This window comes from Nelusetta ayraudi, unplaced genomic scaffold, assembly GCF_046127955.1.
Source record: "Nelusetta ayraudi isolate G7.1 ecotype Tasmania unplaced genomic scaffold, CSIRO-AGI_Nayr_v1 ptg000135l, whole genome shotgun sequence".
Taxonomy (NCBI): Eukaryota; Metazoa; Chordata; class Actinopteri; order Tetraodontiformes; family Monacanthidae; genus Nelusetta; species Nelusetta ayraudi.
In genome coordinates, this window is record NW_027466185.1 from 20,405,001 (window position 1) to 20,430,951 (window position 25,951).

The 25,951-nt window shown below is 45.2% G+C and overlaps 1 protein-coding gene across 1 annotated transcript in view; it reads left to right on the top strand.

The window, feature by feature from the left end:
* The window catches only part of fam135b (family with sequence similarity 135 member B), a 44,915-nt gene that overhangs the window by 507 nt on the left and 18,457 nt on the right, over nucleotides 1–25,951 (top strand). The window contains exons 2-6 of the mRNA XM_076011587.1: nucleotides 7,216–7,312; nucleotides 11,485–11,564; nucleotides 19,624–19,763; nucleotides 23,598–23,668; nucleotides 25,122–25,295. Coding sequence (XP_075867702.1) covers nucleotides 7,236–7,312; nucleotides 11,485–11,564; nucleotides 19,624–19,763; nucleotides 23,598–23,668; nucleotides 25,122–25,295 — 542 coding nt within the window. The 5' untranslated portion in view covers nucleotides 7,216–7,235. The remainder of the gene's footprint in view (nucleotides 1–7,215; nucleotides 7,313–11,484; nucleotides 11,565–19,623; nucleotides 19,764–23,597; nucleotides 23,669–25,121; nucleotides 25,296–25,951) is intronic.

The following is a 25,951-nucleotide window of genomic DNA, read 5'->3' on the forward strand; positions in this document are numbered from 1 at the left end:
CTTCTTTGCCTCCTTCGCCCCGCCAGTGGCAGCACATGGTTGGGCCGAGTGGCCGATCGACGCGTGCGCTTCGGGGGAGAATCCGCAGTAGAAAAAGTTAATAAAGCAATTAAAAACAGGCACTTCAGTCGCATCGACCTCTCAAAAATGAAGGAGCCGATAAAGCTCATAAGGCAATGGCAGTAAATGTGATCGGGGACAGCGTGTGCCATCATGCTGGCACTTTTTTTTTTTTTTTAATAATGTTTTTCAATCCCTCCTCGGAAAACCCACAGCGCTGCCTTGAAACCAACAATAACAACAACAGCAGCTGCAGCTGCAGCTGCAGCAACAACAATCAAACCACGAGGCCCCGGGAATCAAAAACAGTGATTCAAGGTTAAACAGATTACAGTCGATGAGGGCTGCTCATGCGGCAATGCAGCACGAGTTCAGGCGGCCGTGTGACTTCAAGCCGGAGAACCACAAGCACCACGCTAAGCGCACACCGCCGTCGTTCCAGAGGGGTCGGCGGGCGCCTCAAGTAGAATCTGGCTCTCGCGTTGAGCTTTCCGCACTTTTTTGGGCCGCATGCTCGTCAGTTCCGGACGAACTTGTTGTCTGAACCGTAGATTTGGGATACAGAGTTCTGAGCTCGTGCGCATTCGGTGGCTCTTGAAACGCCACCAAACACCGGCAAGCCTGATTGTGGGGTTTGGTTGGTAGCAGGGACGTTTCGCTCCTCCAGAAGAGTGGACACACTGTGACTTTGAGATTCCCAGGCTGCCTGGGCCTCTGTCCCGGATCCCTTCTGCTGGGATTTGAGTGTGGTTATCTGGACAGCAGCATCAGGCAGGGTTTGAGCGAAAAGGGAGATTACGCAATCGCATGATCACTGGGTCCTTCCGCCACGAAGGATGCTCACACGTTTGTTTGTTTTTTTTTCAAATTCCCAATTTGACATGTCACCCTGTGAACGCTCAGCAATCCCGGCGTTCTGTCATGACGAGATACGGTGAGGGATCTCCTTCACCTTCGCCAGCGGAACGGTGGACACAAACGAGAGGACGGGAGGAGCCCGGACTTTTATTTCCAGCTCTTTCAAATGGGAAACAGGGAGTCGGTACTCCCTGTTTCCCTGCACGGCCTGACAAATTTCCCCATTTCACAGTCAGCGGCCATGAACAGGTTAGCCGTCATCCTCCCGCTAAAAAAAAAAAAAAAAAAAAAAAATCAAATCAGCAAAAGTGCCAGCGGACAATACGAGCAGGGTAGAGGGAAGTCTCAGGACATAACAAAGCTGCACAATCCAGGACTCCAAGTCTGGCCCTTGAGTGCTGCTGTGGATTGAACAACCAATAAGAGAGCAGACGGGTGTTTAGCCATGATGAGCTTTTTTAACAATTTGCACTGAGGGGAAGAGGAATTTATCGAAAAGTGCACGCGCGGCGAGCCACGTGCCGCTCCACAGGTTGCTGTGGATGTGGGAGACAGCGGCGGCGTTGTGGCCGAGTGTTTCTAAACGCGGATTCACTCGTCGATAAGCACGCCGAGGCACGGAGAGCAACTTGATTTCCCAACAATCGCACTGGCTGAATGCGAAACGCGAGGACACGAGGCCCTTAATGACGGTTCCAGCCGAAGGCAAGCAGAGGCTTTTGCGGCACGTCCAGGTGGTGAAGAGAAGCCCCGGCGACTGGTGTCTCGGAGGTGCCTGTTAATAGGCAGCCTGAATTGATACTTGAGATTTTTTCCAACTTGGCAAAGCTAGACGAGGGCTGAGCTGTAACTCTTGGCTGTCGACCAGAATTTTATTTCAAGAAGAAACTTTTCTTTTCAGATGACCACTTTTCTAAACAGACTAAGAGATATATAATGAATGAATACAACTAGCAAATAACTAAGAGTCCACTTACTTGGAGTACACCAGTGTTGGACACAGGAGAAAGTCAAGCGCCTCACAAGCGGCGCATCAGCGGACAACCCAAACGACTGCATGATCAAATCATTCATTCATTCATTCATCTTCTATACCCGCTTATCCCTATTCAGGGTCACGGGGGTCTGCTGGAGCCTCTCCCAGCTGTCTTAGGGCAAAGGCAGGGGGACACCCTGGACGAGTCGCCAGTTCATCGCAGGGCCACATAGAGACAAACAACCATTCACACTCACATGCACACCTACGGACAATTTAGAGCGTTCAGTTGACCTCACATGCATGTTTTTGGAGTGTGGGAGGAAGCCGGAGAACCCGGAGAGAACCCACGCAGACACAGGGAGAACATGCAAACCCCACACAGAAAGGTCCCAGGCCCGGGCCCCAGAATCGAACCCGCGACCTTCTTGCTGTGAGGCGGTAGCGCTTAACCACTGCGCCACCGTGTCGCCCATGATCAAATCAAGGCCGCTAAATCATTCAATTATATGTGCATCTCTTAAAAGGCCACCTGCTGCAAAAAGAAGGTACTACAGGAGACGGATTACCAAAAGGAGACCGGAGGCCAACCGATGGCTCCATGTTTTGTCGTCTGCCGCTGATTTTAGGAAGTTTTTTTTTTACTTTCCGTCCCGTCACCAACGCAGGAAATGACATCCCGGAGGGAACCCAAAGCCATTAATAACATTTATCTCATCTCATTAAAAGTAACCTTCCTGTGACTGGCGCAGATAGTGTTCACACCAGCGATGAACCTCTTCAGTGTTCAATTGCAACCGGCCCAACGCCGCTCCTTATCAATCAGACCAAGGTCCAGTAGTTTAGTTACGGTGCATGCACAACACGGGCCAATGCGCTGAAAGCTGTTGGCACAATAATTATACAAAGCACGAAAGCGCACAAAACAAATGCTTTGGAAAAACGCCACAACAGAGAAAATGTTGCAATCGCAGACATGATGCAGAAGCGAAAAAAAACAACAACATACAAATCCACGAGACAGATGCAAAAAAAAAAAAAAAAGACAGCTGTGATGCCAGAAACACACAAACCCCTAAAAAACGGCCGCAAGAGAGAAACTCTGCAAATTCATTACACAAATGGAAAGTATGCCAGGTGACTACGGGGACACGACCTGAGAAGTCTCTAGCGTGGTGACATTAGTTACGCAAATCTGTTCTGATTTTATAATATAATATTGTAATATTGCTTAAAATAAGACACAAAAGGAAAATGTACGTTTTCATTCCACCTCCCTAAAAGTTCGCCAAACGTTCTTCGAAGCAACTTGTGTCTTCAAAGACAGACTGGCCCCGCAGGACCGATGTCTCAGGTCCAGGCCCCCTAGTGGCCTGGCGCACTTCCGATTTGTTTAGTGACTACGCGGCATTTTTCTCCTGCAGCTGTTTTTGGGTTGTGTGTTTTTGGTGACTGCACCGTTTTTCTGTTGCATTTCTAGTTTCGTGTTTGTGTGTTGTATTGGACCTGCGTCATTTCTGTGCTTGCAGGGTTTCCCATCATCATCGGCCACCACAGTTTAAACCTGCCGCAGCGGTATCGCGCCCGCTCTTCCACGCTAACCTACCAAAGAAGACAGTTCAGAACAGGCCTGGTGGAATGCCAGTAGCCGTTTTGTAATCAGGTTTTTCAAGAAAAAGATGGCAATAACAAGGCAGACCTTGGCTGAAACGACTGTCTGCATTTGGGAATCATTAAATAAAACAATCAAAAACCTCTCCTGCCCGCTGCTCGGCCTTAGAAGCTGCTGAAACACACCAAAACATCACGGTTATCAGTCGTTTCATCAGTTTTCTTAGGGATCCACTCATAAAATGAAAATAATCTCACATCAGTCTTTCGTGCCACATCCAATGAGCCGTTACAGCACTGTAGCCTCTTGTCGTCATTGTCAAAGATGAAAAATGCATGGTTCCACTTAGATAAATGACAGCTGCACAGCTCGGAAGGTGTGGGTGTGATAGTCTGTGCCTCGCAGATCTGATTAGCTTATTGATTAACTTTTAGACAAGGTTGGACACAGTGTGCATAGTGTGCATGTGTTTGCGTGCACGGGTTCCCACCACACAATTACTGTTTTAATGGGAAACAGAGCGAATGAGTCTTACGGCTGTAACGGCCTACGTTCAATCACAACACGGCATCTGCCGCCATCAACCCCCCGCCTCTTTTGCAACACACTCAAGTGAGCAGCTCTCATTGAGAGAATGTTAGCTTGAAGCAATCGGAAGGTTTTCGCTAGTTAAATCAGAGTCACGCAAAACCAATAGAAACCAACTTGCGCTCCTGTGCAGCAGCCTGGACACTGCACTCAGTCAGCAAGAAAAGGAAGAGGAAAAAACTCTGTCGCAGCTCGTCTCTTCGGTACGTTCGCAGCAGTGGCTAATGCGCCAGAGGAGGTTGCTGTTGAATGTCCTCCTGGGAGTCTTTCCTGTGATAGATAGATAGATAGATTCTTTCTGAGGAGGGTCTACCCTTGGGTTTCTGTCTGACTTTCATTTCATATATTCGACCAAGTTGCTTGTCCTCCGGCTTGTCTGTTGATTTTTGCAGCCATATTTTCTAGCTTGGACGCATCTCAAATGTTACAACCCATTTTTACGAGACCAATATAAATGATGGCTAGAGATGTTTCACTTTTTTTTTCCCCCACGTCAGACGCACCAGACACAAGCACAGCAGACAGTATAGGCGTTTGTCAGTGTCAGGGTAAAATTTTTAATTGTTCAAGTATTTCCTGACAATGTCTCAAGCAAAGAAGATAGAACAGCATTAGAATTTGTCATCTTTAAATTAATTCCACAGAGGGTTCGAGGTTCACGAGGTCAAGGGATGAGGTTTCATTAAGAGTCTGTCCAAAATTGATTCTCTCATTCAATCTGTAAATGTAGAATTGACATCAATAAATGTTCAGACAGCGGCGTTCCCCAATAAAAAACTCTGATAATTTTGTGAAAGAAAAGAAAAATCACTGTCAACCATTCTGGTAAGAATAGTTTTCTGCCTTTCTAGAAATAACAGAACAAACGTCCCTTTCAGCTTTTAGCACACAAACATGGCTGTGCTGCACGTCGTCTGCTTGTCCCCTCGCTGTGCACCACAGTCCCAGTCTTCCTCCTTTTGAAACACTGGTGACCTTTGCTCAGTTATAAACCAAATCCATTCTATGTAAAGCTTTCTTCTTCTTCTTCTTCTTCTTCTTCTTCTTCTTCTTCTTCTTCTTCTTATCATTATTATTATTATTGATAACATTAAACTCCAGGATCCAACACGCTACACGCTGATCCAAATTCAGTGAATCCATCACAGCAGTAAACATGATCAGACCAGATGTTTGATTTGAAATATGAATGATTGTCACTCTACTCAAATCGTAAACTACTCACAGGAAGGCAGCATCAGATAAAAATCCAAAAATAAGCTTTTATTTGAATGGTTGGCGACCACTTATACAAACCCACTGTTTGCTTTGGCATAAATTGAAATTGTTGCTAGGAAGCATTTTACCACTGTTTATCCTGCACTCATGGCTCATAGGGCTTCTAGAGCCTATCCCAGCTGTCTTGGAGCGAAGGCGGAGTTACACACAGGACAAGTCTCCTGTTTGTTGCAGCTTAGAGACTTTATTCGAGCTTCATTCAATTATACCACAGTCTATCTGAAAGTCATTTATTGTTTCTGTTAATCTAAAGAATGTACCCTAAAGCGTAGACTTACCAATTGGGTACAGTGTCCACTGGGGACAGGCGGGCTGCAAATCGGAGTGTTTCACAAACTGCTGTTGATCTACTGGGATTTTCAGCACATCACAAACATCTCTGTGGTTTTCAGAGAATGATCCCATATAGTGAGCCAGTGAGCGGGAGGTGTGTGGAGGATATAAGGGGTCAGAGGTCAGGATGGAGAGATGTGGTTTGAGACTATAGGAAGGAAAAATAAGTAAAATAAGGCCCCAGTTATGGTCATTCTCTGCAGAATAGTATCTCTCAATGCATAACATGTCCAGTTTTCCTGTGTGTGTGTGTGTGTATGTGCTTGCTTGGCGTACCCATTTAAGTGGACAGGGACTGTTTAACCTTGTGACATATTAACAACTGCAATGAACAAACTGGGTTAAGTTTAAGATCAAAACCCATTTAAACAGAAACGTAAGGTTTCAATGGGGTGGGAGGCTGTTGGTAAGCAAGAGTGGACCGTAATCTCCAGAAACTTGCACTTAATGCTTCCACATTTAATGCTCATGGTCCCAGAGTGTCTAAGCTCCGCTCTAATAAAACCACCCCTCTTGATAAATCCGTGCAGCTTAACGAGAGTCGACCGAAACAGTATTATGCTTTTAAGCCCGCCAAGCGCGGTGGGAGCCGTGGTGGCGGAGGCCACGCTGCTCCTTCGACAGGTTTTCACGGCAAGCAAACGCTCCTGTCAGGACACCAGACAGGAGCCCCCCACTCCCCCCCCCAATGCCTCGGAAAATACCTCTGGCAATACAAGGATGGTATTTCAAAGGATCCGCTGAAAAGGTTATTAGATTTGCGAGCATAAACACAGCGCTCGTATGACGGCTCAATTTTCTGACGGGCGCGCCGCCTTTCCAAAGCACTTTCGCTGATTGCCGAAGAGTCCCATGAGTTTGGCCCTAATGGTCTCAGGCATTATTGATACACGGCGAGGACGGATAATTGTGACTTTCATGCCGGGCGAGGACGGAGATGGGATCGTTTCAAGTTAGCGAAAGTTGAAAGGATTGCACAATCAGAGCTCACCCAATCACAGAACAACAGAGGCAAACCTGAGTCAAAAAAAAAAAAGAAAGAACAAAGTCCCCCCGGGGCATACATTCAGCATTTTTAAGAGATTTGCAAAATGCTAATTTCCCAAAGGGCGAAGTGCGCTGTACAAATAATAGCATGACACAGATCCAACAGTAGGCGCAGCGGCCACGGGAGAGGAGGAGAGAAAAAAAAAACCCCAGAAATTATGGAAATGTAAAAAATGTACGAGAGGAATTAGCGATTTGTACGTTATATTTAAAGAGCAACGTATTCAAACTCTGCAGCGCATGGATTCAATCTCGTTAATGTTCAGGTTTACAATAATGCATTAATGAGGCGACATTTGCGGGGAGCGGCGACGCGACGCGGCTGTTTGCGTTGCTCGCTAAGGCATAACGGAGACACCAGCAGCTCACGACGAGCCGAACTCAAAACACGTCCATTATGATTTTGCTCCTTCTGTCACACTTACAGCTTCTGTCTCTCTGTCTCTCTCTCTCTCTTTGACAGGTGATGAGTGGGATTATATCATGTCTGAAGTACAGGGGACACTTGAGTTTTCCGTAGAGCTGCACAAGTTTCACAATGTGGATCTCTTCCAAAGGGGGTAAGTCACCGGAGAGGCACATTTCTTTGCAGAATCACGCCGCCGGCATCTCAGCAGGCTTGCAAAAGCACGTCCACCTCACTCTTTGCACCGCTGGATCACACACAGTGGGCTTTGGCTTTTGGGATGTTCCAGTTTGATTTTTTTTTTGTTGTTGTTGTTGTTGTGTGTTCACTACATTGGCCGTATACAAAGACGGACGGAATTGTCTTGACGTCACCTATTGGCCGTTCTGAAGCCTAGAGATTGGTGCCACAGTCAGCGGCATCTTGAGCTTCAGCTCTGTTTTGAACCCAGAGGATTCCATATTTGGATGTGTGGGCGGTGCCGGAGGTGAGAAACGATTGGACCGTGAGTGTAAAACTCGTCCACCCGCCTGGTATGCCGACTACAGGTGGCTACAAAATTTTTTTTAAAGTCGACCAAATATGGACATGAGAGCCTATTTGCTTAATTCCTTTTACTAGCGGCTGAGACGAACCAACATGTTTCAACCAGTTTCTAAGGGTACGAATTTAAGGTTTTCTTTCTATAAACGATAGATTGCAGGTTTTCGGTCAGTTTGATCACGTTATCAGGCATAAATTACAGTACATGAATGACATCACAGCATTTCAGCCGAGTAAATTAAACATATATTTTTCGACATCTCATACCAACTCCAGTGGCAAGATTGGGGATTAATACCACATCATTCCTACAGTCATAGGTTTTTCTCATTTCCCTCAATAGGCATTTACTGTCTGACGAGTGTGGCAGCCTCCACACAAAAGTTACTATCAGAGAAAAAAAAAGTCAAGGTCAACATGAAGCAAAGTGTAGTCAATGAAACAATGAATCCAAGGTGTGTCAGGAGTTCAGAGTTTAAAATAACATATTTCACAGTCATTCAAATCAAAAAAGTAATTAGACATAAAAGTAAAGGACCTAAATATATATATATATTTAATATTTATTACGGGTGGGTCTGGAGGGGGGGGGCACTGGAGCTTGGAGCCCTCCAACAAGCGCAAGGCAGCGCTGCGTCTTTCACTCTCTGCTCCGTCTCTGGGCTTTGTCGCTGTTCTCGGCCTCTGCAGCTCTTTCCTTGACCCTTGCTCTAGCCAATTTCTCTGGAGTCCGCCGCAAATCATCTTAATCGGCGGACATTTGAGAGGTGCCATGTAGCCAATCACAGGCAGAGAACAGAGATCAAGGAGGACAGAGAGGACGAAGTGCAGGAGTAGCGGTACTTCCCCTGGGGAGACGTTTCTAATTTTTCAGAGAGCATTAATAACTTAAAACTAGCTTCTTTTTTACCTCAGTGTTTGATCCACAGTTAATGACTGCAGTTTGGCGTTTGGTGCATGTACAATGATAAGGAAGTCGTGATTCACTTTCTGTGACAACCTCTGGCACGAGGCGTCAGTTCGTAGAATTGCAAAGTTGTAGCTATCAGCAAAAGATTTGCATTTCGGGAATTTGAAATCTTGTCATTGTGCATTTACATAACTGCACACATACTGTATGTCATCTGTACAACCCCCCTGTGGATGAACAGTAGCAGTGGTTTTATGGAGCATGCCAGCTTACCTATTCTTGCTACTCAATGGGTTTAGGGGTTATTTACATTACAATTTACATTTTTATCAAAAAAAAAAAAAATTGACACTTTACAACTGGTAAATTCAGCAGTCCGTTTAATTGGTGTATAATGGACATCTTAAATAAAAAAAAAATAAACACCTTCTGCTTTAGTTATCATGGGGTTGGATTGTTTAATCTGCACAACTTTCCTTATGTTTACATCGACAGACGGAACTTGCTGCTAACATGCACATCATTTCAGTGGTCTGAACACTTATATTGTTTTTATGTCATAAGGGCAGAAAACACAATCAAACCAGGCTGCCTCGACTCGCGCCATCTGTGCTCATGTGACGCTGAATGCATTTAATCTGACGAGGGTGTCAGAAACTGGTGTCCACCATTCCTTGAATATGTGTCAGGACCTCATGTGGTCCAGTGACATTGCGGCTTGTTATTCAGCACGGGGTGAATGTAGCTGTCATGAACATTCAGATCAACACATTTCCCTGGGCTAGAAATAAGAAGGTAACTTGGCCACCGTCTTCAGTCAAAACTGGGTTAAGACCCGATCAGTTCCGGAGACAGTCACTGAAACAGAACACCGCTAGCAGGGGGGCAGTAGCAGGCTGCAGCTAGCATGGAGCCTTCGTTTGCACTTTATTTACCACATTGCCAAGCGACAGTTTGCGCTAAATTGCTAATTAAAGGAAACGACAGAACTGTATTTGCATGGTTGTAGATTACAAGACATAAACATGATACGTAGGGGAAAAGTAATGTAACAGGTGTAAGCCTCCTTAAAGTGGAAAATAATTTGAGGGAAATAATTCCTCGATGTTTTTATTTCCATTTATAGGCCATGCATCAACATTTTACCCACCATTCAGCGGAGACAGCTCATGTGGAGAATCATCTACTGCTGTAGTGTGAGCGTATAATAACAGCATTAATGTGCTGTTGTGGTTGTGGTCTTTTTACAGTGTTTCATAAAAATAAACAGCCGTGTCTGGCCGGTGATGCAGGGAGATTAAAACCTCTCATCGGGTCTGCCTCTGCTCGCTGAAACCTCAGCTTTATCAAAATGACTTTCCCTCTCTAAATGGGAACGGCTAAAGATTTATCACGGTAATCCCTGCTGCAGAGAGCCATAATATGTTTGTTTCCACTGGTTGCCAGGTTGCTTCGCAAGGCAGAGCAGGTCTGATGTTAAAACTGAAGAGAAATGGTCGGATGAACCTACGTTCGAGTCACCACAAAGCAAATCAGGAAAAATCAGACATCTGTGCCACACTTTGGGTGGCTGCATATATTTGCATATTTGGAAATGTATTTATATTGCATATTTTGAAGCACCCATTTGTTCCCTCATTCCATTAAAATCTTGATTAAATCTGCATTTCACCTGTAAGAAATCCATTTTGTCAGCCTTCACAAACGGAGAAACTGCTAAACAGATGCTAGTTGCGCCCGTTGCTAAATCTAAGGAGCGAAGGCATTTTACTGTAATCTAATGTTGTTTATGACAATGCAGAAAGAGAAAGCGTAATCTCAGCCACATCGAACGTTATCGAATATTCTAAACTTAAAGTTCAAATATTAGCGCTATCAGTTTTTTTCTCCTCTATTTTCTACATGTGGATTAGCGGCAGGGTGGCTCCATAAGTGAGCAAGCAACATAAGTAAAAATGTTGATTTTCCTCATTTCTGGACTTTCTGGACGGGCAGGAGGGACATACGTATCACTCCGTGCATTTCCATAAAGTACTGTGTTACCTCACAGTTAATTCAGTAACTCTGTTTTCATAAAAGAGCTTTATCTCCAATAACAAAAAGAATAAGAAGAGTGAAAATGAAAAAAAAAAGCATACAAACTTCAATGCAAATAAGAGGAAGTTGTTTTGAATATGCTGCAGCTCTTCATTTTTTTTTTTTTTTTAAATAAAGCCTCATCAAGAGTCTTAAAGGAAACACACTCTTTTTTTGAGACCCTCTGGGAGGTGAACTCTCACCAGATATCTCACCTCGGAAGTAGAAGTCTTCGCAGCTTCCACGGCCAATCAATCCGACATGTCCCGGCCGCGCCCCCTTGTTTATTTATTAATGGCCCTTTCCCAAAGCCTTTTTCTCGCCAGCCGTGTCAGGCCTCCGTCTTCGGGAGCGCTGCCGCCAAACACGCTGATGAGATGACAGCGTTCGTGGCCACGCTCTGCTCTCCCGGATTGCCGGCGCGTGTCCCCGGAGAGCTGAGATGCGCTTTTACACAATGCTGCGCCGACTCGGGCTGTCAAAGTGACCTTCTCACAGCCGTGTTTTCTCTCTCGGCTTGCCAAAAGTCTGGGATCCTGTGCCCACCGCTCCCATCCATCCTGCCTCTGATCAGTGGGCACTCATCTCTTCCTTTATGTCTCTAAATTAGCCAGTTAGCATTGAAGCTGTTATACCCGTCGGTCTCAACGTGAATGATGAGCGCCGCTGTTATTCGCCGCGTTTCCAAAATAAAAGCGAGATTTCTAGAATTTTCAACAAGGTACAAGGTCAGGCCATTGTGACGCAAAGATGTGCAGGCTTTGAGTGTTGAGTGCATTTCTGTGTTCTTCCCTCAGGTTCTACCAGATACGAGCAGGGTTGAAAGTGTCGCCTCGAGTTCCCCACAGGTTGATCGTGACAACTCAAGACAATGCAGGTGAGCACATGCACACTCAGACACTCAGCGCCGACACAACACAAACCACAACACGTTAAACACAGGTTCCTGACAAACCGCCTCCGCGTGCCTGTTCCGAAACCTCAATCCCAAAGTCAAAAAGAAGTGAGTCCTGTTATTCAACAGCCTCGTAATGTCTTGAAAACCCAGATTAAGATGTCAGTTCGATCCTGCAGCATCATGGACGCCTGAGGTCTGGGAGAGTGTGAGAAAATATTCACGCAGGGAATTGAATTACAGGCACGGCACCGTCCGCGCTTGTCTTTAAAGTCTCTGCGAAAACTGTAATTTTTTTTTTTTCTTCTGCCAGCGCTCCGGTTAAAGTACACGCTCGGGCCACGATTGCTGTTATTTCCAGGAACTAGTGGGCGCAGTCTTCCAGTATCACGTGGATGCGAAATATTTGGCTCGCCGGTTTTGTCTCTCGCAGCAGACACACAGTGGCTTTGGACCTCCTTCTGACTTACAAGAATTTCAGCAGCAAACCAAAAAAAAAAGGGTTTTGTGGGAATTAAGCAGCAGGTTCCACAAACATTTCTCAAAAGTTGTTTGAGGTTAAGGTTTATTTTTATTTTATTTTTTTTTATAAAAAGGTGCTCTTGTATTTTGTTTGGTTCTGACTGTCGTCCTAGATTGTCTCCCCCTGCAGAGAGAAGAACGGTGACTGGAAATATTGGAGCTCTACCTCATTTCAGCAATCTAGGACATTTGTCTTTGCTAAAAAAAAATCTGCCTGACTCATTCTGTGGGTAAAAAAAAAAAAAAGTGCACTCTCCATTACCGTCTTAGATTAAATGACATTTTCTTCATGTGAGTCAGGAAGGAAAATGTATAATGCAACTCCCATAAAAGCTTGCTGACACGTATCACACCTTTTAATCTGAATAATGTGTCGTCCGTATACTTTTTTTTTTTTCCATATTTCCCTGAAGATAAACCGAGCTTCTTTTGCCTTGTTTAAAGGAAATGCATTTTTCCTGTCTTTTAATTGGGGATTGGAACAAAACTGACAAGGCAGGCTTAACGCAGTGTAAAAAAAAAAATAAAAGAAAAAAAAACGCGTCAAAGAACGGCTTATCTCGTGCTCTGTACTTCAAAGACAATTGATTCATTCATTTGTGACCGTAACATTCATGCAGCGCAAATTCTCATAAAAGGTTTTCCTTCCTACTTAATTGTGAAATCTTTAAAAAGGTCACAACAAAGAGGCAACAGACAAAGAGGCAACAATTTACTTATTTCATGTCTTCCATTTGTGTAACTTAAAGGATGCGACGCTGAACTTGTTCCACTTCAGAACGCGTGTCGTCATGTACGGAACAAACGGCAGTAGATAGTCAGGTTGCACCTCGATGACTGGCTGCACCGTCATCCCATTTTCAATGCATCCATTCGCTACCACAACTCCTCCCACTACCGCTACTGACTCCGCCCTCAGGATCAAAGGTTACAGTCTGGACAAGTTTCCAGTTTTCATCACAGAGCTAACGCATAGTGACAGACAACCATCCACACTTACACTCACAGTTACAGACAGTTTAGAGTTGCCAATTAGCCCGATGCGCAAGTCTCCGGACTGCCGGAGGAAGCTGGAATTACAGGAGAGAACCCACCCACGCAGGGGCACAGAGACAACATGCAAGCACCAGGAAGGGCCACGTCCAAACTGAAGCCTCAGCCCGAGACAAGACATCGCTAAGTACTCATTTGGGAGGGACAGCGCACGTTAATGAACATTTCTTCATTTAGAATATAATGTAAACATGCCAGAATGTAGCCAAAGGCTCGTTTCCATCCGTTGTCCCTCGATAATTAAGAAAATACATTTAAAAAGGGGGAATAAAGAGAGAGAGAAAAGACAAACAGATAAACAAACAGAACCATCACCGACCCGAGCACACCACAGTAAAACAACACAACAGAAGTTGGGGAAACTGTGAGTGACATGAGGGTGGACTGAGAGGTTGCAGCATTGCAAACAACTTGAGGTTGTTTGCAAGCATTACTAAAACAGAGTGAGATATAAAACCTCTTTTACAAGTGAGACCTGACCAAACGCTGCGACACCATATCGCTTTTATCTGAAAAAGTCAGTGCCTGCTACACAGGAGATCACCGAGGCTGCACGTAAATGCAGCTCAGTGATGTTGCATGTAGCCCCTTTAACTTCATCCTATGTGCGTAGAATCCCTGTCAAATGACAGAAGAAAATAGGATCCCCTGTGCCTTGTCCTCTTTTGTATTCCTCTCGGTATTGACGCAGCGTTTCCGAATGAACGCAAGCGTGAAAGTCTAAATATCTGGCACCCCAAGACATTGTTTCCTTCACCGGGGACAGTGATTCACGGCAATCGTGTCTATTTTTAGCCTGTCATGACCTGAGCGCTGTGTGTGTGTGTGTGTGTGTGTGTGTGTGTGTGTGTGTGTGTGTGTGTGCGTGTGTGTGTGTGTGTGTGTGCGTGTGTGTGTGTGTCCGCCAGTCTTATCTCGTGGCACTCGTCAGGACCAATGCATGACAACACACCAAATTGTTGTTATGGGGACATTTGTAATTGCATTGACATTTAGTCACGGAATATGCCATCCGGCTCTGACAAAGGTCACAGAGAGGGAATATGACGCTTTCCAACCAAATTTATTCTTGGAGCGGAAGCAGCAACGTGTGTGTTTTTCCAAAGAAAAAGAGAGAAACGGGGGTTAAGTCGATGTGTTGAAGTTAAAAGAGGGGGAAGGTGATTCATGTGGGTTGTGAGAGTTCTCTCCAGACGTACATCAACCGGAATCGATGGAGTATTTTTCTCACGGCTCATTAGTGGAGGAGAGAAACCCTGGATGGCAAAAGTAGAATAGATTGCAATGAAAATGATAAAAATAGTGTCCCTCCAGTTCGGCTCTCAGGCGTCTATTTTTAGGTCACTAAATCCTGGAGGTGCAATTTCGCATGATGTCAGATGAGGGGAAAGAAGATAGAGCGTGGTCCAGCTGGAGGAGGCTTCAGCATAATGCAGGGGCTTTGTGGCAGCGCAACGTCTGAATGCAAGATGACTCAATGCAGGGGTGTTTGTTTGAATTTTTAATATTGTACGATACAAAGAGATACTTCCTCCTTCACAACTTTGTGGAGACTGACACTGAGCAGGGAGGGAGGTAAATATTGCATTTTCGTTGGGCTGTACGAGAACAAGAGCCACGGTCTACGCAGCACCAAGTCTGCCCTGCACTTCGTACTGTGGGCAAGTTGTTGGGAAGATCCGTCATAGTAGGGAAATTGAGAACTCATCCTTTGTTGTTAGCTTTGGAAGGCAAAAAGCTGCTAGCTGCAGCAGAGGCTGCTGAGGACATGCGGGTGGCCGGTTTGTTTTGGAGTGCATGCAGCTTCGCATTGACGTGACTTTGCATGTAAGCGCCTTTGATCATCCTCGTCATCATCATCATCATCATCACAGTTCACAGATGCATAGAATCCATTTTTAAAAAGATTGCCTATAATAAAATAATTTAAAAAATCGGTATGTGAAGCTCAGCGGCGGACCTGCGTCTGACACAAAACTCTGCTAAAATATGCACGTTGTTCAGTTTTATTTCAAGTGACTTTGGATGATTAAAATTGAACAAAAACAGAAGGCGACCCTCCGGATTTCGGGTAATATGCAGCATCATTTTTTTTTTAACATCAGCATGTCTGCAGCTCTTTCACTCGACATTATAAACACTCACAGAATGATATATTTGAACCATCACTCAACGTTTTCCTTGCTGGCGCAGTGGGTGTTCGTTGCTTCGCATACAAGACAAAGAGGAGCGCAAAGCCACATCGTTTTGGTTCACACCCCTCGCTCAGCGGCGCCCTCTAAGCGCTGAACCCCCCCCAAAAAAAAAGAAAAAAAAGAAAAAAAAAACCCCAGCATAGTGCCAATTTAAACTCAGCCCTGATCAAACCCGCCGACTGCGATGCTATTTTTAGCTGATTGCATAGTTGGCAAATAAGGATCACTGCAGTGGAGCCCTTTGGAATTCGGATCATATCCATATTGTAATTGGAAGGCGGCAGCCCTCCTCTTCCCTCTTTGCAGTGCTCTCCACAAGGTCATGTATTACTCCGTGTACACCTCACCGGCTGAATCCTGAGCAGCAGCCCGCTGCGAGAGGAAAGGCGCCCAAAGTACAAAGACGCGTGCAACAATCCCCCTCACCGCGTCCTCTGCGAGGGAGTAACGCTTGACATTGCAATTGTCCGACGTCCTTCAGCAGAAATGAATCATATGCGAGGGGCCGCATCGCACACTCAGCCGGAGTGTCTAATGGCCGTGATTCATGCGGGGCAACGCGGTAATCAGAATGTAGCGGGCGAGGACTGAATCGCCGTTTGAGGTGCGACACATCCTCTTGTATTAGTTTCATAAGAGGGTGGTGATGCGATGGGCGTTTTACCGATTGGGAGTCACTGGCAGACACACATGCACGTGCACGCTCAAGCGCGCACATGCACACGCGCAATTTCTCTCTCACAGGGAGCAGATGTAGAGCGCTGGCTGTAAGCAGATTACGTGCAGCACAGACTCAGTGTGGCTAAAGCTTAAGGGCATTTCACTGGGTTTTAATGTGGCGGATGTGATAACTCTCCCAACACCTGCACGGACATTTAGTGCTCCACGTAGGCGTGATGTGCATGAGGCGCGTGCAGGCCGACTCAATAGAAACACGAGACAGAAGGCGCGATGTAAAATTCACTTTGATACATTAGCGATTATATGCGTGTCCTCGAAATTCACTCCCCACAAATGGGGAAAAGTCCACCCTTGACTCCCTGCACCACATTTTAGAAACGCACCGTTCGTTAAATCAGCCCCTACTGATGTCACCAAGGGCAGCTGCCAGAGTCTGGGATTATAAAAAAAGATCAAATAATAGGGACAACGTTGGACCTTTGAATATATCCAACAATGACCAACAAGAACAAGGAGAAATCAGCAGCCATTAGTAGGTAGTCTTCCTTTCATTCAAGACTACTTACTGCTGTGAGAAGAACAGGATGCAAGTAAACTGTAAAGTCACATTTACTGTTTTTTTTTTTGTTTTTTTTTAGCCAAAAGTCTTGAATTGAAGCCAAGAGTTATGTGGGTGAAGTTTCATATATAGTAGGGTTCGAAAACTGGCAGCAAACTGTACTTGCGGTGTGCAGGATGTTGTGTTTCACTGGGTAACTAGAATTTTCCTGGACCTGAGTGGAAAGTCAGAGTAGTCGTGGCAGTGCCAATGAGATTATGATGAGATTAACTGCAGTCATGGTAACAGAAATGCTTGAGACGTGGTTACTAACCTGCCAGACTGACCGACCGGTAATGACCGCCAAAAGTGTCTTACTCCACCTCTTTGCCAACATGGAAAGCACAGAAATTGTTCTCACGTTACCGTCCCAAAAAAGCCAAACCAAAACCTCCTCATTTGCTGGATGGCTTGGCGTAACGAGAAAAGACACAGGGAAGTGATGGAAGGCAACAACAAAATGTGTTCCGCTGTGGCACGGACACGGAGGGTGAACACATTTTAGCTGCTACGACAAACTTTACACAACCAGAAAACCTGCAAAGGCGAACGCCGTGCGGTTATCTCCCTGAGGTGACCCACTGGCAGAGCAATAAGCAGTGGTGCGTCACTCCAAAAGGGCCCTGGGTTCCACTTTCAACCTGGCAGGGTCCTTTTTTTTTTTTGGACAAGATTACAAAAATTGTATCAGCGTTTACACTTGTTTCCTTTGGGTGCTGAAGCTTCTTCATGCAGCCCCGAAGACGTGCAAGTTTGCTAGTTTGGAAACTTTAAATTTCCCACAAGTGTGTTAACCGCAGTTCATCTCAGCGACAGGCTGTCAGCCCGTCTTGTCCATTGCGCCTATCTCACCATAGGTGATAATGGAAGGCGTTTCTTGCTCGTTTGTTTTTTCTTGCCAAGATCACTTAGAAGATGCCCCACTCCACTATCACCGCTCCAGTGCTTTATCATTAAAAAAAAAACGACTACATTTAATAGGAGTACATCAGGGTCTGAGCGTGGGGAAACTGTAGCGGCCGCTCTTCATCGATTAGGTGACTGCGGTCACGCCGCAGTGGCACCCGAGGTAGGGAGCGCAAGCACCTCAGGGAAATCACAAGTCTATCATGGGTCAAAAACGAATAGACGATCATTTATGCTAATTTCTGAAACTCTCAGGATGGCAACCAGGCGTTTTGAAAAAGAACACTTTTTTTCTGGAAACTCCAAAAACACAGAGATGGAACTCCCTTCTGAACATGGCGGCATGCCCTGAGGGATTGCGGCGTCTCTGTTGCACGTCCATCGCGTCTTATTGACAGTAGTCGCGCTCCCTGCACAACAAGTCACGCCAGCCGGGGGCCTCTCAGCGCTGCAAAGCGGTGAGAGTGTTATCGAAGGGGCGGCCCACAGAGCGAGGCGGCGCGAGGATGAGGCGGAGGAGAGCGCGGGCTCAGCGGGGTGTTTCAAAGACCTCTCCCGTCTCGCTGCTGGACGGCGGCAGCGTGCCAGACAGCCCGGAGTCAACAGCATGGCATGTCGTACACAGAAGTGGCGAGATTACACAGCTCCAGGGGCGCGGCAGTTTAATGCATGAATATATGCGCCAGCATCTGGACGGGTGCGTATGTTGAACTGATTGAAATGCTTCTATCCAAGAGATCCCTCTCTAAGTCTGCCATCTGTTGACCGCGTCGGCGTATACAGAACATGCAATCATCGGCATCGTGTGGTTTTTCCCAAGGCTGTAAATGTAAGATTTAAATTTGAACATTCAATTGACTGCATCCAAAACACAGATTTCGAGGCCCCTGTATCGTGCTAGAGCGGGATTGGTCTTGGAGTTCTGGTACACCAAGCGGTATTTTCATCAGAACAATGTCAGAAGTTGTCCCAAGTGTTTTGTTTGGAAAGGCAGATTGCAGATAGTATAAGAACTACTGTGCACCAGTTAGTCCGGCCTGGGTACAAAGAGTATACATTTCAAATCCCAGCAGTGCCGCAATGGAATCAAACTGAGAAAATTTTAATTAGCATAACAGAGACCGGGGGGGGGGCGACGCTGAGCTGTGATGTTTGCTTTGGTTCGATTGGTGCCCAGTCGCAGGGAGATATGATCGGCAGCCGCGACGTCAAGAGGACCGCGGCCAAATGGAACCGGTCCCAGCTTCCAGACTCAAATCTCAAATGTGGAGTTCAAAAACAATCAAAGCAGTCGAGAAGTCCGCACCGCAGGTGGTCTCTTCAAAAGAGAATGGTGCGTTTTTTGCGAAAGCAATTATTTGGCAATAGCAAAGGCAATAAACAAACAAACAAACAAACAAACAAACACTAACCAAAGGCAGCCTTGATTGTGATGTCGCCCCAGTAATGTTGGTAGTTTGGCTGTGAGCTCTTCGATTTTATGAGCCGCTGATCAGAGAAGACGCTGGAAAGCTCGACATTTGATTCATTACTTATCTCCCCTCCTCTTTAAATTCCAAAGGTTTCGCGCCGACACAATATCGATCCGTATCGCACACCACTAGCGATTCATAACCGGTTCCGATCAGAGACTCCCTGATCCGGGCCAGCGCTGAAGGAACAGGGGTGAACACCGAGAATGTAATCTCTTTCTGAGATCTCGACACATATTTACACATGGAGGCGCCCTTCCTGAACGACAGCACGTTTTCAGATCCCTCAATGGTACGGCTAGCATTTCAAAATGTCAGGTCAAGCTCTCGCAAGAATAATTACGCTCACACAAATGTATGCGCTCATTCAAACCCATGTGGCCTTGTAGTGCAAATATCAAGTGCATGTGCTAAATGAAAAAGAAAAAAAAATGAATGGATAGCTTTAAACAGTGGTTGTTTTAATCTCGTCCACATTGAAGAGTACCCAGAAGGGTTTTTTGTAGTATTTTCTCCATGTAGTACATTGTGATGAATCTCACTGCTGCAGCCCTATGAGTCAAAGGCGCGGAACTGATCACTCATCGCGGCTGTTGTTGTGTCTCCCACATCAGACGAATGCAGCTTCAGCTCTGCGGGGGTCTACGACGGTGCTGTGTTCAGCCGGATACTTCAGATCCTGTACCGAAACGAGGAGATCACGGTCAACGACTGCATGGTCTTCAAAGTCCACCTGCTTCTGGACGGGGAAAGGGTGAGTCACTGACATTTCGCGCTCACGCCTTCCGCAAATAACGGCGATAAATAAATGGCAGGCGATTAAAAAGCCGGCATTTTATTCGCAGCTCAGCTGCAAATGCATGACGTGTCCCACGAGGATTATGATCCTGACTGCACAGGTTTTGGCTGCCTACTCTCACCAACAGACACGCTCGCTAATTAAAGCAAAAAGCCTGCCGTTAGTGTGTCGTAAAGAAGTGATTTCGTTTTCCTGGGGGGTGGGGGGGGCGGGGGCAGGGGAGAGCTGCGATAGCACTCAGCCATTAGCAGCAAGTGTCCCACAATTGCAATTACTGGGCAGTTTTGTTGAATGGACTTCCAGTGACGCCAACTAATCATCAGGCGACCACTAAGACAATGTTGAGGAAGGCGGAGAGTCAAATCCCTTCTGGCATGGAGATTGGCTGTGACGTGGATGGTCACGTTCAGATAATTTGTTGCATTGTCAGAATAACTATTAGGAACTTTTTTTAAGTGCCTTTTTTTTTTTTTTATTATTTAATTTAATGTTGTGTTTTTCAGAATGGGGCTTGCATGAGAGTCCTTATGCCTAATGACTGCTGTGGAGTCAGCATCGTGACTAAGCATGAGAAATAAAAGCAAAATGATTCTACGCCTCCCGAAACCAGTCCCACTTCACAACAACTGAATTTGTGCGGCCGTCTGCTTTGTTATGCAAATTCACGGTACTTCACGTGTGGGGTTTTTTCCGTGGTTTGTTTTTTTTTACAACTCAGGTAGTGTTGATAAAACAAACAGGTATCGGTTGCTGCTGATACCATCTTCGTCTATGAAGAACGCCGATGACCACTGAGAGGTCACACAAGTTAACTAGTAGCGTATGAAAGGTGGAGGAATGCTGTGTTCAGCTGTGAGTCCGGATTCTCCTCGCGGCGGTTGGATCGTAGGATCAAAGTGTGCAGAAAAAGCAGAGGGCGCTCGGCTGATTGCCACATCAATAGAGTGGAATGGGTGGAGCAGAGTGGAGGGAGCATCTTTTGATGGCGGCACTGGGAGGCAGTGGAGAAACAACACTTGTCTTGATTGGAGGCAATCTCAATGTAGAGAGATGTTGAAATAAGATCGTGCAACCAGTGCCGAATCCAGCGAAACCTGGTTGGCTGACTGGTGCTGCTCGAGGACCAGGACGTTACCCAGTGGCAGGCTGCAACCAGGCTGGCAACCGGCAGGAGGAAGCGGTGCCACGACCGTCGTGGCCATCAATGGTTCCTCCACGTGCTGCTGAGCCCCCTCTGTGCTAGATAAATAAGTGGTTTGATTGTCAAGATGTCTTTTTTTTCCCCCAGACTTCCATCCTCAAATGCACCAAACAACACTGACCAAAGGTCAATGACAGAATTATCAAATTTGGCAAATTTGACTCAACTGTTCCGCTCATCCCACAAACGGATGTTTCTTATAATAGTGGCACCATTTACAAGGGGAAGGAAAACAGACTTTTAAGTGTTATATGAGTCATTGTCAGGAAGCATTATTACAAAGGGGAAAAATAAAAGTATCCCAAACAGAAATGCCCTCACTTTTTCTGCTATGTTTATGGACAGTCCTAGCTAAATGAATGGGTGTACAACCATCCCTGTGCTTCAGGTGACAATCCTGTATTAAAAATAAAATACATAATGAAACTAGATCAAAAAAATACAGTCCAAAAAACAATGATCTTTCTGCCAGTTTGTGTCTCTTGTTTGTGCCACAAACTACGAGAGTTAACCAGTATCTATGGCTGCTTGCAAGGCATTAGCACTTCAACCACGCTTTTTACAAAAGAAAAAAAAAAGAAAATCCATTCCTTCAGGTTGCAAGCAGAACTACAATCCCAATAATAGCGGAGGCGTTGAAACGATTGCCTGCAGACGCCCAAAACAAAAGCAATTGCTCTGGGCCCTGATCCCTCAGCTCATTTTTTAGAAACATGACAAAGTTAATTCACCCTCCTCCCACCCTCTTTTTTCCGAAGAAGGCCGCCACGGCCGCGAGAGGACCAGAATTAGCGCGAGGATTGTTAGAATTCCTAAACTTGCCCCCTGGAATCAGCCGGCGCTCGGCTCAAATGACCAGGCGCGTAAACCTGCTGGACAGTTATTGATGCGCTGTCCTTCACGTATTGAGGCGCGGGCGCGACCCTGAAAATCCACTCTGGCCCGTTTTTTTTTCTCGATTTTTTTTTTGTCAGGAGCTATCGGAGGTCAAATTGACAAAGCGACAGCGACGAGATGGTTTTGACAGGGCTGGGGGAGATCTGACGGCCAACCACCCGTGTGATGATAGCCGCGACTCGCCGTCTGGGTCTTTGCGTTTTCTCGTCGGGAGGCGAAGGTCCTCAAGCGTCTGCAAACAGGAGGATTTGACTGGAATACAAACACTTGCAGGCTCCCGACTCATTAAGCTACCTGAGGTCACCTGCTCTGTTTGTTCCCTTGCATGGTCCTAATTAATTTTGAGCGTAAACATGAGGCAGCGCTGCACATATTCCTTTGTTTGCTCTTTTTTTTTTCTCCGACGCTCAGACAAATGCGAGACAAAGAGAGGAACGGTTGCACAACGACCTTCGGCGTAATTGAAAAGGCTGCACCTCACCCTTCAAAAGATTTAACTCGTCCCTCCTACCTTTGGCACCTTTCATATTGAAATAGCATTTCCTCCACCCCACCACGACACTCGGAGGCACTTTGAACACAAGCGTTAATCAGTGCGCTTCTGCACGGATCACATTAAAAGAAATACAAGTATGGGATGCGGGTGGGGGATTTCTTTGGAGCACGCAGCGAGAAACACTAACGCATCAATGAATCAGCATTGCAAAAAAACCCAAACCAAAAAAAACCAAAAAAAAAACAGGGCTTAGATCTAAGGTAAAGTGCCGTACTCATCATTCATTCAATGTAATTTTTTTTACCATATGGTCCTTCACAGCTAGCATAGATGAAAGACTTCTTTTCATTCAAATTCAAAAAAATCTTTCATATGCGGGAAAAACAAAGGACGAGGGATGAGATAAAAGGCAGCGCTTTACTCAAACTTCAATCTACCGCTGTTTTCTGGCAATAATATGTGCATCTCGCTCTACACTACAAACTCCTCAGGGGTGAGAGAAGCTCGGGATTTACACCTTTTCGTATCAGGAAACGGTGAGCGAGCACAAACTGTTCTACAAAAAAAAGAAAAATATCTCTGATTTCACAAAGGGCACAGTACCTCTTCTCGAGACCACTTTGCTTTATGTGCGTTTCTAAAAGGCACAAACAAGGTTAAACAGGGGGTTAAGTATGCCGTTTTCAGATGATCTATAGAGTTTCTGGGGAAGATTACTGGACCCATGTTACCCCACTGGAGTCTGGGGGATATGATCAGGGCAATCATAGCCTGTTGCTACAGGCGTGTGGCAAACACTGAATGGTCCAATCAGATTACAATCGCCTGAAAAATGGTTCATATCTGCAAGACCTCAGACTAGAATATCAGCAAATAACCCCCTTATTCTCATAAACCATGTGAATAAGCAAATATTGTGTATCCTTGTGTCAAAAAAAAAAAAAAAAAAAAAAAAAAAAATATATATATATATATATATATATGTATATATATATATATATATATATGTATATATATATATATATATATATATATATATATATATATATATATATATATATATACATATATATATATATATATATATACATATATATATATATATATATGTATATATATATATATATATATATACATATATATATATATATATATATATAAACACAGTCATTAACTCTTTTACTTTTCTTTTCAGGTGGAGGAGGCGTTGAGCGAGGTGGACTTTCAGCTGAAGCTGGATCTGCATTTCACCGACAATGAGCAGCAGTAGGTTTCTGTCCCTCACGCTGTCTTTTCTTTCTTTCTTTCTTTCTTTCTTTCTTTTTTTTCTCGCTGCCACCACAAGAGTGAAAATGCAAAGCGGACGTGAACACAGGGTATTATATCCTCTGGCCCGCCGCCACTAGCCCGATCACAAGCGCTGTGATTTGCTTGTTTACGCGGGACGAGGAGAAAATGAAGGAGGGGAGGAAAGCGATGCTCCAGGGCGAATGCGGCTAAAGGTGCAATTTCTCCTCCGGGCGTTCCTCCCGCTTTTGGCCCAGGGTGCTTGTGTTTCACTGTTTTTGTCATACCTGTGTGATTACAGTTTTCAGCAGTGGTACACGGGGGTGAATTATGGAACTCCTGTGCGTCACACAACTTGCCCTGTTTTTTTTGTTTTTTTATCGCTCATTGAAAATGACCGTTCACACGTGCAAAATAATAATCAGATGCTTTCAGGGGTCACACTGCCCTCTCGGGGACACAGAGCTCCCCCTGGCAGGCTGCACTTGCAGAAACAGCCAGTTCTGTAACGTGCAGGAGCAGTGCTGGGCTATTTCAAAATAAATACGTTTGAGCATTGAAAAAAACTCTTGAATTGTGTATCCTAGTGCAATCACTGCGTCACTTCGCCTGAAGGGTCAGTAGGTCTGAGACACACAGATGGCGTGAGGCCAAAGCAATAAGGTTTTGTTTTTTCTCTGCGACTACTAACTTTTTCATTTGGTTAAAACACAACTGGGACCTGTCCTCTGACGTCCCTCACTCCTGAATCAACTGCTGTCGGTGTTTGTTTTGTTCTTGCAAAAGTTAATGGGCCATGAGCCTGAGGGACAACATGTACCAATGTGTTTATGCTGCTAGGAGCATGCATCTATTTTGTCTGACACGGTTACTTGTCACAGTTAAGTACAATTTCTTATTTCAACTATGTTATTATGACTTTAGCTATAAACTGAACGTCATTTGTTTGTGAATAAAGTCACTTCAACTATCAGGCTTGGGAATGAACCCAACCAGAGTGGAGCTTGCAGGACATTCTTAACTATTTATTGACTTACTATTAGTTCCTGACAAGACAAGACTAGCCACCAAGTGAAATTCCTTGTTTTTAATCTGTGAAAACTTGGCGATAATAAACCTGATTCTGATTCTGCCTGTTGTACTTGATGTGGGATGGATTTCGGACAGTGACTTGATGAGGAGGGCCGGACTTACTTGTACTTATTTATTTCTGAGATGTATTGGGAAGCCCACAAACCAATCGAACCGCGCTCATTCCTGATTGGATGCAAAGCTATCCAATCACGTGCCGAGGCAGTTCTGTCTGCACGCATCAACGCTGCATCTCATTTGCACATAGGAAGGGACCAAAAAGGAGCTAAACCTGTTAAATGCCTGTTTTGCTTCCATTAGCCCTGTGTTCTCAGGTAACAGCTGAGCTTCCTCTCCTCAGGCTGTCGGAGATCGCCACCGTCCCGCTGATCAGCAGCCGAACGCTCAGCCTGCACTTCCACCCGCGGCGGGGCCTCCACCACCACGTCCCCGTCATGTTCGACTACTTCCACCTGTCCGTCATCTCCGTCTCCATACACGCCTCGCTGGTTGCCTTACATCAGCCGCTGATCAGGTAACCCGGGGAGGAGGGGCGCCCAGCAGTCATTAGCATTTTGACGGTCATGAATACTGACCGTCTATTAAACAAATCCACATTTTTTATTCCACACGCGCGTCGTTGGAGTGCATAAATCTTCCACATTAAAAAAAAAAATTTAAAAATGAGAACGATTATAAAATGTTCTCATTATGACCTTAATATCTCATCTGGATTTTAAAGATCCAACAAATAATTTATTGTAAGTTAAAAGCTAGTTTTTGTACAATAAGAATAACTTATCCTAGGTACTGGTACAGGTTCTGGCTTCAGTAATTTAAACACATTTAAAAATTGAGCTTTGACCGATGTTTTTCCATATCTGACACGAACCTTTTTATCATAATTAGGCTCCATAAGTCACTGCAGGAAACCTCTAATGTGGCCTTATTGCTCTTATTATCTTCTTTTGCTCTTATTTACATAAATGTTTAAAGTGAACTAATGTAACCACATCTAATTATAAAATGAATAATTTCTGAAGTTCGAAATGTTCCAAAGAAATATAGTCAGCACCGGCCTTCTTTCGCTTCCTCTCCTCAACGTTAGTGGTAACACCCCCACTAGACCGTTAAAGTCTGAGAGCATCATGTGGTCACCTTGGACGGAACAGCCCCTGGAACGGGTCCCAC